This window comes from Aquarana catesbeiana, linkage group LG05 (genome assembly GCF_042186555.1).
Source record: "Aquarana catesbeiana isolate 2022-GZ linkage group LG05, ASM4218655v1, whole genome shotgun sequence".
Taxonomy (NCBI): domain Eukaryota; kingdom Metazoa; phylum Chordata; class Amphibia; order Anura; family Ranidae; genus Aquarana; species Aquarana catesbeiana.
This window is the reverse complement of record NC_133328.1, coordinates 511,032,948-511,047,957: the sequence shown is the minus strand read 5'-3', so window position 1 is coordinate 511,047,957 and position 15,010 is coordinate 511,032,948. Positions and strand designations below refer to the sequence as shown.

At 41.9% G+C, this 15,010-nt stretch overlaps 1 protein-coding gene across 4 annotated transcripts in view; it reads right to left on the bottom strand.

The window, feature by feature from the left end:
* RP1 (RP1 axonemal microtubule associated) overlaps positions 1–15,010 on the bottom strand; it is a 580,110-nt gene that overhangs the window by 226,173 nt on the left and 338,927 nt on the right. For 2 of the 4 annotated variants that reach the window (XM_073631609.1, XM_073631610.1), the window contains exons 30-31: positions 4,788–4,843; positions 4,342–4,401 (exon numbers count right to left, since the gene is read on the bottom strand). In XM_073631609.1, the coding sequence (XP_073487710.1) occupies positions 4,342–4,401; positions 4,788–4,843 (116 nt within the window). The remainder of the gene's footprint in view (positions 1–4,341; positions 4,402–4,787; positions 4,844–15,010) is intronic. The other 2 variants (XM_073631611.1, XM_073631612.1) reach the window with 2 other exon arrangements.

The following is a 15,010-nucleotide window of genomic DNA, read 5'->3' as shown; positions in this document are numbered from 1 at the left end:
GTGGCTTCCACGTAGCTTTGCAAATATTTGCAACTGACGTCTCTATTTTTATTACATGCCATTTGCTTTTTAGATAGTTTTGGCTGTGACACTTGATTTTTTTACCCCCAGCTGTAATAGTCCTTAATTGAATGATGGAAGTAGGAGCCACAACAGATCTAAAAGGTATAGGGAAGTGTACTCTTAAAAGAAGTAAACCTAAAGCCCTCAACTTTGGACAAAATTGGTCAATGACATAACAGTTTAATATTGTAATTTGTTAGCTTTTTTCCCCCACAGCACCTTGCTGCATTGGAAAATGTAAAAACAGAGTAGAGCAAAACACTTCCAAATCCACAACCCCACATTCCCTGAACCACCTCTCATCCCCCATATACCTATTTTTTTGCAAAATATTTCAAAATATAGACTTCAGGTATGTGTTTGGCAGACAATTGGACAGTGTCAGGAGAGTATGCAAGCACTTCAATAGGTAAAAAATAGAAAGAGCTCTGTAGTGTGGTCCTTTTTTTAATTTACCTGCTGCTGACAGTACTCTTATTGCCTGTACTCTCTGCCTGCATGAGGAAAAACTACTGTGCACCACATAACTCAGTAGGAGCATTACCTCAAAGAGACTAGTCTAGCAAAAGGCATTCACTCCTCCTCCTCAAGGGTGCATAACAACTACTTTCCTTTTAAATGCTGTTAGTTTGCCATTTTCTCATTGCCTGAGAAAGATGAAGAAATTGATGTGATTGCACAAGTTGACTGTACTTATAATGCTCTTGGCAGAATCATCTTTTTTGTTGTGTTAAAAAAATTTATTCCACTGATTGTGTAAGGCCTAATGCTAGAAATACATAGATCAGTTTGTTTTGATTAGCCACCAGTAGGGATGAGCCGAACACCCCCCTGTTTGGTTCGCACCAGAACATGCGAACAGGCAAAAAATTAGTTTGAACACAGGAACACCGTTAAAGTCTATGGGACACGAACATGAATAATCAAAAGTGCTAATTTTAAAGGCTTATATGCAAGTTATTGTCATAAAAAGTGTTTGGGGACCTGGGTCCTGCCCCAGGGGACATGGATCAATGCAAACAAAAGTTTTAAAAACTGATGTTTTTTCAGGAGCAGTGATTTTAATAATGCTTAAAGTGAAACAATAAAAGTGTAATATTCCTTTAAATTTTGTACCCGGGGGAAGTCTATAGTATGCCTGTAAAGGGGCGCATGTTTCCCGTGTTTAGAACAGTCTGAAAGCAAAATTACATTTCAAAGGAAAAAAAGTCATTTAAAACTACTCGCGGCTATTAATGCATTGCCGGTTCGACAATACACATAGAAGTTCATTGATAAAAATGGCATGGGAATTCCCCACAGGGGAACCCCGAACCAAAATTTAAAAAAAAAAATGACGCGGGGGGTCCCCCTAAATTCCATACCAGGCCCTTCAGGTCTGGTATGGATATTAGGGGGAACCCCGGCCAAAATTTTTTAAAAAATGGCGTGGGGTCCCCCTCAAAATCTATACCAGACCCTTCAGGTCTGGTATGGATTTTAAGGGGAACCCCGCGCCAAAATAAAAAAAAAACGGCGTGGGGTCCCCCCAAAAATCCATACCAGACCCTTATCTGAGCACGCAACCTGGAAGGCCGCAGGAAAAGAGGGGGGGATGAGAGAGTGCCCCCCTCCTGAACCATACCAGGCCACATGCCCTCAACATTGGGAGGGTGCTTTGGGGTAGCCCCCCAAAACACCTTGTCCCCATGTTAATGAGGACAAGGGCCTCATCCCCACAACCCTAGCCGGTGGTTGTGGGGGTCTGCGGGTGCGGGGCTTATCGGAATCTGGAAGCCCCCTTTAACAAAGGGACCCCCAGATCCCGGCCCTCCCCCCTGTGTGAAATGGTAAGGGGGTACAAAAGTACCCCTACCATTTCACTAAATAACTGTCAAAAATGTTAAAAATGACAAGAGACAGTTTTTGACAATTCCTTTATTTAAATGCTTCTTCTTTCTTCTATCTTCCTTCGGTTTCTTCCTCCATCTTCTTCTTCTTCTGGTTCTTCTGGCTCTTCTGGTTCTTCCTCCGGTGTTCTCGTCCAGCATCTCCCCTGCTGCATCGGCGTCTTCTTCCCTTCTTCTCCTCAGGCCGCTCCGCATCCATGATGGCATGGAGAGAGGCTCCCGCTCTTCTCTTCATCTTCTTCTCTTCTTCATCTTCTTTTCGGGCCGCTCCGCATCCATGGTGGCATGGAGGGAGGCTCCTGCTGTGTGATGGTTCTCCTCTTCTGACGGTTCTTAAATAACGGGGGCGGGGCCACCCAGTGACCACGCCCCCCTCTGAGGCACGGTGACTTGACGGGCATCACAGGGAATGCCACAGGGAAGTCCCGTCAAGTCACCGTCAAGATGGGGAAGGATACTTTACTAGGGGGGACCCAATGTCCGTTGCCCACATGGTGCAAGCAGCCAATTTCCATGCTACTCCCCACAGAAAAACAGCTACTTGAGTTGTCATTGACTAATTATGTAACAAAAATGTGAACTGGAAATTGAAGCACTACACAACTGCTAAGAGGTCCAGACACAACTTTATACCAATAAAAGTCAAGGGGGACAGTTCAAAAAGTAGCCAACACATTTAAGGGGTTCAAGAGCAGCTTGACTGACAACACTAAGTAGATTTAAAGTGAACTGGACCTTTAATGTTATTTTTTTTCAGTTTGATTGCAAGCACAGGCCTTGTCAGCAGCTAGTTTGGCTGCCAAACCAGCTACTGACAAGGCCAAAGGCATGCTGTTTGTTTTGGTTACTCTTAGAAGTACCGTGCTTTCTTTTATATTGTCTATTGGATACCTTTTTCATATTTTTTTTCAAGCAGGACTAGCTGTCCTATATAAGGGTTTCTGTTGTGTTAAGGCAAAGTTATAAGAATACAGGTCAGAGATTTTGTGCTCCCTCAGTGGACATGAGGTGTCTGTGTGACAAGAGTCACTTTGGGTGGGGGGCCTGTGAAACCCAGCATACCTTAGAGAGGTTGGGAAACCCCTGTCTCAGCTCCCCAGGCCCCTCTTATGTGTAAGTTAACCTGTGTCTATTAGAGGCACAGGATGACCGAGAAAATGATGGACAACTACCTAATGGACGCTGAGAATGTGGTTTGGATTACTTAAAATGGGACAATAATATTTATCAACAATATCCCTCTATGATAAATGAATTCCACTGCATCAGGATGATAGGACATTGTATGAGCTTTGCCTCATAGACTATTGTAGGTAGGAGCAGGACAGTCTGCTACAGGGGTCTCCTGCTATAGTCTGTTGTCTACTAGTCTGAGGCAGGGTGAGATCACTGTTATGTGTTTATTGTGCTAATTAACTCACCTATTGTTCTGTATGTCTGCTAGCAAACTATTGTGGTGACTTTGGGGCCGGAAAGTCTGACTTGGAGTGGGGTATCTGAATAATAACAACATTGCCTGGGAGGATAGTCGTTTACTCAACCTAATGTTTCTAGTATATGTTGATTGTTGTTTAGCTATGGTAATTATATTCCTGTGTGCAGTTTGTATTGTTAGGGTAATGTGATCAGGAGGGGGATGTACTCCTGTGGGGAATATATCCTGTGTAAATTTGTTCAAAAAGTTCCAGATCTCATACAAGCTATGGTCAGCTATAATATCTGGTATCTATGTCCAGACTGGAGGAAGCAGTATACTGATGGAAGCACCAAAGCTGGGTGCTGGGACGGTTCACAATCACATTCTGTATATATTTTAAGAAAATATGCCTGAAGCTGTTCTGCAGTGAAGTTTGAAGTAAAGTAATTTTGTCATTAACATCTACAGTGGGTGTTTGGCAGTCCTCTGTAACCCAGACCCAATTCCTTTTAATAAATTTGGCTTCTTGGTCATAAATTCTCCCACTGCACTAAAGGCCCTTTCTCACATGATGCTTGCAGCAGGACAGGCCACTGTCTCAAATACATAGTGGGCCACCTTCAGGCAGTGATATATTCCCAAAACCCAATAGTCCATTTTTTTTTTCCATTTTTAAACTTGCTGTTAACAGTTGAAGTGCCAAGCAGCTTGCTGGACACAAGGGTGGTTTTGGGATGCTTGTTTCTTCCTCTCCAGCAAATGGAGGAAAGAAACCTGGCATTAGATGGTTGCTACTGGAGATGGTGGTGTGGGTGTTGGCAAGTGCTGCTTTGGGATTTAGGGCTTAACTATGAGGAAGGGTGGACAGCTAACGGCTTTAGGACTTTATGCTTCATTTTCCTCTGCTGCCTACCCTAAGACTTACAGTAAAAGGCTAAAGAGGACAGAAAGAGTTTGAGATGAGCCTCTCACCAAATATTTTTTGCCCAGTTTGCACTGCCATCCATGTTTCCTTAACTTGGGCAAAACCTGCTTTAAATAAGAAAAAACATAATAAAAAAATATATAAAAAGTAAATCTGTTTTGAATTCAGTTCTGCACCCCTCACTGCCCCCCATAGATGCAATCATCCCTAATCACTTATAAAAAAAAGCCTATGTAAGCCTTGTTGTTTAACAAATGTGGTAAACAAAAAGTATCCATGTTTTCCATTTGAACCAAGCCTTTTCATTTTATCTTCTAGTATTATTTTACACAATTTGGATTCTGAAGGCACATCATAGGTATCAGAATTCTCCTATTAATTAGTTGATCAGAGCATAAAAGTATTACAGAGTTGTTGCATGTTAGAAACCTCTGCAGTACATGAAACCATGAGAATTCTTTTATTTTGTGTGTGTAATGATAAAGTTACTTACCATTGGAGATCAGAGTTCTTTCAGTTTTCCCATCTTCTCGGTTCACATCAAACCATCTAAGTAAGAAAACATAGAAATAAATAATCCAAGCACTACAGATTTAACAGATTAAAATATGAAAAGACAGCATACAGCAATGCATCTCTCTGCAAAACAATGGGTTTCAACATTTGATCAAGAGAAAATCAAAAGTATTTTCTGAGAGCTGGCAACACAACAAAAGCCTGAAAAAAACATCTCAGTTTGCATACATCAACCGTATTCATAAACTACACTGAAAGAGTTCACACACCTGAAAAAACATATAGCTACTTTATTATAGATATGATTACAGAACTGACATTAATTCAAAGCATACGTCCAGCCAAAATGTAAGCATAAGGTACATGCTAACTGGCTGAATCACACACAGCTTCTTATAGGCAATGCCAGGCGAGAGTGCAGCACTTTCGGCTGACGTCACTAAGCCAGTCCAGGCTGTGGAAAGATCACAACTATATGGTTGGGATCCACCCAGATGCTTGGACCAGCACCTGACTCAGCTTCTCAGTGATCCGCCCCTCCCACCCCCTCCACAGCAAAGAGCTCCAGTGAGTGCTGGAAGGGGAAGCAGAGAGCCAGAGATTGACAATCAAGGCTCTCTGCTCAGAGAGGAGGGGGAGAACTGAGCGATCAGCAGTGTTTGATCACTCAGTTCTCACTGCAGAGCCAGCGGGCGCCTAGGTGAGTATAAATGTTTTTGTTTTTTTTTTAAATCCCAAACTTCTCTTTTAATTGAACAAGCTGAAGTTAGAAGTTGATTGACTACCATGCACAGCTGCACCAGATTTTGCACTCTTCGGTTTTAGTAAATCGACTCCCAAAGCCCCCTACACACGATCCGATTATCGGACGAATGATCGTTCGTTTTTTTTGCATGCTAATCTCACGTCGAATCTGATGAGTTTACTAAAGTCCCGAAAATTCCCGTACGACAGAATAAAAATTCGGAAGTGATGTCATGTGTTGTAATGCATTTGTATTGCATTATCGAACGATAGCAGTACCGATTAAACGAAAATCGTACGATCTGGCATCGTACAAAAAAAATTTCTGTGCATGTCCGATAGAATAATATCGGATGAACCATCCTGATCGGCTCTCGAAAGCTCTATACTAACGATCCGATTATCATACGATCAATTTGGGAATGAGACATTTTTTGTACGATTTTCAGATCGTGTGTACGGGGCATTAGAGTCTTCTTTTTTTTAACCACCTGACATCCGGCCATAGCCGAATGACGGCTACAGCGCGGATGTCAATTCCCGGGAGGCCGTCATATGACGGCCTCCCCTTTCCTCGCTCCCCGTGCGTGCTCACGAGCGCGCATTGGGGAAATTCTGTGTTGGCCGTGTCCCTTGGACACAGCCTATCACAGATCGCTGTAAATGGCCAATCACAGCGGCCATTTACAGCGCGATCGCCATGGCCAATGAGCGATGATCTCAAATGTAAACATTTGAGATCATCTCTCATTGCCGGCTCTCTCTCCTCACACAGAGACAGCGTGTGAGGAGAGAGAGAAACTGTCATCCATCTGTGAGTTTTCAATAACGTTTATACAGTGCCTACAGTGCCCACAGTGCCCATCAGTACAGTGCCCATCAGTACAGTGCCACATCAGTACAGTGCCCCATCAGTACAGTGCCCACCTGTGCCAATCGGTGCCCACCTGTGCCAATTGGTGCCCACCTGTCTGCCCAGCGGTGATCAGTGTCCATCTGCACATCTGCACAATCAGTGCCCACCTGTGCCACCTCATCAGTGCCCACCTGTGCCACCTCATCAGTGCCCATCTGTGCTGCCTCAGTGCACATCTGTGCAATCAGTGCACATCTGTGCCGCCTCATCAGTGCCCATCTGTGCTACCTCATCAGTGCCCATCTGTGTCGCCCCATCTGTGCCGCCACATCTGTGCCACTCCATCTGTGCCGTCCCATCATTGCCCAGCTGTGCCACCTCATCAGTGCACATCTGTGCTATCTCATCAGTGCACATCTGTGCCATCTCAGTGCACATCTGTTCCACCTCATCAGTGCCCACCTGTGCCACCTCATCAGTGCCCACCTGTGCCACCTCATCAGTGCCCACCTGTGCCGCCTCATCAGTGCCCACCAGTGCCACCTCATCAGTGCACATCTGCACATCTGTTCCACCTCATCAGTGCACATCTGTTCCACCTCATCAGTGCACATCTGTTCTACCTCATCAATGCCCCTCTGTGCCACCTCAGTGCCCATCTGTGCTCATCAGTGCGGCCTCATCAGTGCCCATCAGTGCAGGCTTAGCAACCATGTCCAAAAGAAGCTTTTCCGCCGAGGAGGCATACCAAATACTGTCCCAGGCCGACGAGAGCAACGGGGAGCTCTCTTTTTCAGATTCCCTTTCCGACTCCGATTCTGAGACGGACATAAATTATGAGCCAGTCCTCAGTAGTGGAACACTGAGTGACTCAGAGGAGGAAGATATTTGGCCCGCCAAACGAAGGCGTTCTGGTGGCGAGGCAGTGGCATCTACCAGCACCGCAGTGCCATCCACCAGCACGGCAGTCCCATCCACCAGCACCGCAGTGCCATCCACCAGCACCGCAGTGCCTTGGCAAGAAAAACCAAGGACCCATGCCAGCCTTCCCTATGCCCTGCAGAACCCCTTGTGGCTTCCTCCTAATTCAGGAGAAGCCAACATTCCCCCTTTCACTGCCCAGCCAGGAGTACAGGTGGACACGGAGAATTTTTCCCCAATAAATGTTTTTAATTTAATTTTTACCGAGGACATGCTGTCAAATATTGTGGCCCAGTGCAAACTTTATGCACAGCAATTTATTTTGAATAATCCAACGTCCTACTATGCCCGTCCCTATGAGTGGAGAGACCTAACAGTGGAGGAGTTGAAGGTTTTTTTAGGGCTCACATTTAATATGGGACTCACAAAATAAAACACTTTGATGTCCTATTGGTCAACCCACCCCATCCACCACATGCCAGTATTCTCCAAGGTAATGCCCAGAAACAGATACCTCATGATATTGAGGTTTCTTCATTTCAATGACAATACCCAGTGCCCTCCCCGAAAAGACCCAAACTATAACAGACTTTTCAAAATTCGGCCACTTTTAAATGATTTTTCTGCACTATTCCCCCTGCTGTTTACCCCGGATCAAAACATATGTGTGGATGAGTCCCTTGTTAAGTTTAGTGGCAGGCTTAAAATAAAACAATATATTCCCAGTAAAAGGGCCCGCTATGGGGTGAAGGTATACAAATGATGTGACCGAGTCACAGGTTACATGTATGCCTTCAAAGTGTACGAAGGGAAGGACACCCAGCTGCAACCCCCTAATTGCCCAGACTACTTGGGATCAAGTGGGAAAATTTTTTGGGACCTCACATACCCCCTACTGGAGAAAGGCTACCACCTGTATGTAGACAACTTCTACACATCTCTGCCCCTGTTCCACAACCTTCATTGGAAGAAGACGCCTGCATGTGGTACCGTAAAAAAGAACCGGAAGGGCTTTCCTCAAAGTCTGGTCAATAAGAAATTGAGAAAAGGAGAAAAGGCAACTCTACGAAACAACGAGATTTTGGCAGTGAAGTGGAGAGACAAAAGAGATGTGTACATGTTGTCTTCAATCCATGATGATACCTTCATGGAAATCCCCAGAAAAAATGGCTCCATACAGAAACCTAAATGCATCTATGATTATAATTTGTTTATGGGGTGGTCGACTTGAATGACCAGATGCTGGAACCGTACCTTGCCACAAGACGGACATACCATTGGTATAAGAAAGTCGCAATTTATTTTTTTCGTTTGGCCATCTACAATACATATGTAATTTATCGTAACTCCACCCAAAACCCAAACGCTTCCTTGGCTACCAGGAGGAAGTTTTCACCGCCCTTATATTCCCGAACAGCCCACCAGAAAATATCCGATCAGATGTTCTAAGTCGACTCTCCGAACGCCACTTTCCCGATAAAATCCCTCCCAAACCAACAGGCCAACGACGGCACAAAAAATGTAAGGTGTGTACCAGAGGAGGATTCAGAAGAGACACATCTTTTTATTGTGCACAATGTCCTTCTGAACCAGGCCTCTGCGTAGGTGAATGCTTTCGCCGTTACCATACTTCACTAAATTATTAGTGAAGTATGGTAAACGTAAGCCTCCGTTCCTGCAATTTACCCTCACACCCCTTATGCCACTGCCTCCTCTGTAACTGACCCTGGCTTGTTATTTGACCACACTTCTGCCTAAAGATTCTGTACATACCTCTGCCTGATCTGGAACTGACCCTGGACTGTTATTCGACCATGCTTCTGCCTAACGATTCTGCACATACCTCTGCCTGATCTGGAACTGACCCTGGACTGTTATTCGACCATGCTTCTGCCTAACGATTCTGTACATACCTCTGCCTGATCTGGAACTGACCCTGGACTGTTATTCGACCATGCTTCTGCCTAACGATTCTGTACATACATCTGCCTGATCTGGAACTGACCTTGGACTGTTTGACCATGATATTTGCCTGCCTCTTGGACTGATCTTGTACCCTGATACTGGACTAGTGGGATTCAACACAGGGGTCTCACATTTGTGAGGGGCTCCAGAATTGTTTTTCTGGATGAAGAAAACAATTTTTTTGTTTTCTCAATCCTAGATTAGGGTCTGGAGACTCGGAGGCTTCAAAGAGATTTGGGTGGGAGAAGCCTCTACCCCTGTCCCCATTCTGTCCTGAACGAGGCCCTACTTCTGCCTGTAGGACTTACTGCCGTCATGCCTCTGCCTGTCGCACTGACCACACCACATGGACCTGCCTACTACCAGGACCAATATTTTTGGCACTGCGGACAATATCTCTTCCTGCACTGACCCTGGACTTTATATGGACAGTAACCCTGCCTGCTGCCTGGACAATTGTGTTTGCCGCTGCTGACCAAGTCCCTGCCTGCTGCCTGGACCAGTGCTATCCTCCTGTGTACAACTGCGCTACTACAACCACAGGTAATCTTTTGTTTACGCTTTGCTCAGCATAATGTATTTTGGGGTGTAATTCTTGGTATGTGCATGCTGTGTCCCTGGAACACCTGACGGTGTTCCTTGCATGTTGGATCTCTGTATGTGGCCAGGCTGTGTAGAAGTCTCAAACATGTGGTATCGCCATACTCAGGAGGAGTAGCTGAATGTATTTTGGGTTGTCATTTTTGCTATCCAAATGCTATGTGTTGGAAATATCTTATAAATGGACAACTTTGTGTAAAAAAAAATTCGTTTTCATTTTTTTCCCACATTTTGCGAAAACTTCTGGAAAAAAATGAACCAATAAAAAGACTCATTATGTAAATTATACGTTGGGGTTTTAGCTTTCCAAAATGGGGTCATTTTGTGGGTGTTTCCATTGTCCTGGTGCTCCAGGGCCTTCAAAAGTGTAATAGGTGGTTGAGAAATGTGATGTGTAATTTATGCTCCTAGAACACTTGATGGTGCTCCATGCATGTTGGGCCTCTGTAGTGAAAAAGTCTCACACATGTGGTATCATAATACTCAGGAGGAGTAGCAGAATGTATTTTGGGGTGTCATTTTTGCTATCTAAATGCTATGTGTTGGAAATATCTTATAAACGGACAACTTTGTGTAAAAAAAAATGTGTTTTCATTTTTTTCCACATTTTTCAAAAACTTCTGGAAAAAAATATACCATTCAAAAGACTCATTATGCCTCATAGATTATACGTTGGGGTGTTAGCTTTCCAAAATGTGGTCATTTTGTGGGTGTTTCCATTGTCCTGGTTCTCCAGGGGCTTCAAAAGTGTAATAGGTGAATGAGAAATGTGATGTGTAATTTATGCTCCTAGAACACCTGATGGTGCTCCATGCATGTTGGGCCTCTGTATGTGGCCAGGCAGTGAAAAAGTCCCACACATGTGGTATCGTAATACTCAGGAGGAGTAGCAGAATGTATTTTGGGGTGTCATTTTTGCTATCTAAATGCTATGTGTTGGAAATATCTTATAAACGGACAACTTTGTGTAAAAAAAAAATGCGTTTTCATTTTTTTCCACATTTTCCAAAAACTTCTGGAAAAAAAAAAACATTCAAAAGACTAATTATGCCTCATAGATTATACGTTGGGGTGTAAGCTTTCCAAAATGGGGTCATTTTGTGGGTGTTTCCATTGTTCCGGTGCTCCAGGGCCTTCAAAAGTGCAATAGGTGGTTGAGAAATGTGATGTGTAATTTATGCTCCTAGAACACCCGATGGTGCTCCATGCATGTTGGGCCTCTGTATGTGGCCAGGCAGTGAAAAAGTCACACACATGTGGTATCGTAATACTCAGGAGGAGTAGCAGAATGTATTTTGGGGTGTCATTTATGGTATACACATGCCATGTGAGAGAAATAAGCTATTACAATGACAATTTTGTGGGGAGAAAAAAAATCTCAATTTTGCAAAGAATTGTGAGAAAAAAATACAACTTCAAATAACTCACCTCTAACTAAATATATTGAAATGTCTACTTTCCAAAAAGGGGTTATTTGGGGGGCATTTGTACTTTCCTGGCTTGTTAGGGTCTCAAGAAATGAGATAGGCCACCAGTACATCAGATGTGATCATTTTTTTATGATTTCCACCACAGCTTTTAGACTCTAAAACTTTCACACAGACCAAATAATTTCCACTAATTTGTGGTTATATTTACCAAAGATATGTAGCAGTATAAATTGTGGCCAAAATTTATGAAGAAAAATTACTAATTTGCAAAATTTTATCACAGAAATTAAGAAAAATTATTTTTTTTTCAAAATTTTCGGTCTTTTTTCATTTATAGCGCAAAAAATAAAAAACCCAGAGGTGATCAAATACCACCAAAATAAAGCTCTATTTGTATGAAAAAAAGGACAAAAAAATCATTTGAGTACAGCGTTGCATGACTGAGTAATTGTCATTCAAAGTGCGTCAGCGCTGAAAGCTGAAAATTGGTCTGGATAGGAGGGGGGTTTAAGTGCCCTGTAAGCAAGTGGTTAAAGACCGCTAAGTTTTGAAGCTTATATTTTGCTCCTGCATTTGAAATAAATGCAAAATGGAAACAATGCTTGTGGAAGGAAAGCGGATAGTGCTTTATATGTTAAAAAAAGTTAAAGATGAATATGAATGGAGGGGGTAAAAAATTAAATTTGTTTCATCAATCATTTAGGGGATTATTTGTTCCAGCATCAATGCCATTAGCTTTAACACAAATTTGTAGATATCTGTTAGTTTTCGTCAAAGTACAAAATGTTATTTTTAAAGAGAGTCAACAGTTTGTGATCACTTTCAGTTATTAAAAGCAACCAGAATGATACAGACAAATTTAGCACTAGTGTTGTTTCGAAAAACAATCTTCAATATGCAATTACTGATCACATTAAAAAATCTGTGTTTATACGGCCACCATGATATAACCACTCCAAATATGGAGGCACAGCACTAGGAGACCTGCCGATCCATATTTCTAGTTTATAAATGATCAACATTGTGTTTATAATGTAAAGAATCTTTTGAAGTCTACATTACCATAATCAAGTTACTTCCTCTCATTGTATTCCCTGTACTCTGGGCAAAAGTGATTTGAAATAGTGACAGTTGATCAGTTCCCCTTTCCTAGAAGTGCAAATCTGCATGTTCTGCAATGTAATTTTGTGTTTTCCTCTACTATCAATCACTGTCCCTCAGTTGCCGTGGGCAAGAAAATATGATGCAATTTTTCTGTCCTGGAATTAAAGTCATCAGCTTAGTGCTGAATAAATTCCTTCTGACAAGAAGTTTTACATTGACTTCATTAGGTTTACATCTCTCGTGATGCGTCTCACAAACCCTGACAGCAGATAAGAAACGCCTTCAATTGACCATTTAACATCTAAATATAACCCACTGACTTCAAGTCCTTTTTCACATGCAGGGGACTCAGCAAGGCGAATGTGTAGCTGGTGCTATCAATTATTATTATGATTTTTTGCATACAGTAATGAAAGTATTAATCTAAAACAACAAGACATGCAGTAGTTCACTACACTGCAGCCATAACAGTAAAATTAAAATTCATTTTGTCATATGACAATCTTGTAGAAAAATTGTACAAATGTCAGTATAATTAGATTTGCTGTGTTATTTCTCTGCCCCACGCAGTAAAACAACGCTGATACTAAACTGACAAGCCAAGTCACATATCTCCTCAAACTGACACTAAATATTTGGATCATTTCCCCAAGCAGCTATGTTAACCTGGTGCTATCAGGCACACTGTAAACTTGGGCAACTTTACGTACTGAAAAAAATACGTAAATTATTATTTTAATAGCAAGACAGAGAAAGAAAAATAACTATTTTTATTTACTACAGGTATTTAATCTATATAGTGCCGATAATTTATGTTGCTCTTTACATATATATTGTACATTCACATCTCTGTCCCCAAAGAACCTACAATCTAATGTCCTTAACTCACATTAATACATACACATACCAGTGACAATTTAGACAGCAGCCAGGTAGCCTCCCTGGCGCTATGATTATGTCAGATTTTTTGTGTCTCAAAGCGGTACAATTATTTTGCATAGAAATTTGGCGTTTTATATTGTATGCCTGTAATTCTTAGCAATAAGGCACTTAAATCTGTCCAAACAAGAGTCTAGTAGATATCCCGGGTAGGATAAAGTTTGAAACACAAAATTATAAATTATAATATAATAAATAAATATAAATAATTATAAAAAATAATAATATAATAATAATAAAATTAATTTCCCCGCGATTCACTATCGCTCAATTCTGCAAGTGTTCTTATTTACTATCGCTGCTTTCTAGCTGGTCTAAAACCACTTTTGGCGTAAAGGGACACTTTTTGGTTGCTATGGACATTCTCCAGTTTCCAGGCAGAAAGAACAGTATATATAATATAAAACTGCATGCAGGACACTGGACAAACCACTAGGGACAAAAGGGATGTGAAATAATTTCATATAGTAATGTAATCTGTAAGATTACAGTGTACTGTATGTGTTATGATTTTTACATTTTTGAATTTGCCGCCGAGCTCCACCCCCGTGTGTTGCGATGCTCGCAGGGAACGAAGCCCGGCACACAGAAGCTTTGGGCGGAGGACAGAGGAGCCCTCGGACACAGCGGGGGGAGATCGCAGGATCCTGGGGACAAGGTAAGTATACCGCACCAGGATCCTGCAATGCAATCCCGAGTGTGGCTCGGGGGTTACCGCTAATGGTGCTGAAATGTAACCCCGAGCCACACTCGGGAAAACCGCCAGGGAGGCTAACTTACCAACATTAGACATGTGCGGTTAGTTTCGTCCCAAATTAATATTCGGACTAATTTTTCTTTATTCAGAGATATGAATATCTCCGAATACCCGAATTACAATATAAACAAATTTTACAGAATGCTCTGAATAATGTAACGAAATTCGTCCGAATTTCGGAAATTTGGACTGAAATTCGTATCGAATTTTACATTGAACTCCAGTCAAATTCTAACTACACATAATGCTAATATCAAAAACTGTGTGTGTTTTTAGAGTACCATTTTGAAATAATGCTGTTTTTGTTAAGCCCAAGGTGATTTAACCACTTGCCTACAGGGCACTTTCACCCCCTTCCTACCCAGACCAATTTTCAGCTTTCAGCACTCTCACACTTTGAATGACAATTACTTAGTCATGCAACACTGTACCCAAATGAAATTTGCGTCCTTTTTTTCACACAAATAGAGTTTTCTTTTGGTGGTAATTAATCACTAGTGGGTTTTTATTTTTTGTGCTATAAATAAAAAAGGACTGAAAATTTGGTGAAAAAATGCCCTGTTCTTGGTTTCTGTCATACAATTTTGCAAATTAGTAATTTTTCTTCATAAATTTTGGCCAAAATTTATACGGCTACAGGTCTTTATGAAAGTTATAGAGTCTACAAGCTATGGTGCCAATCATTGAAAATTGATCACACCTGATCTACTGAAGGCCTATCTTATTTCTTGAGACACTAACAAGCCAGGAAAATACAAATACCCCCCAAATGACCCCTTTTTGGAAAGTAGACATCCCAAGGTATTTAGTAAGTCTCATGATGAGTTTTTTGAAGTTGTGATTTTTTTCTTACAATTCTTTGTAAACAGAAGATTTGTGTTTTT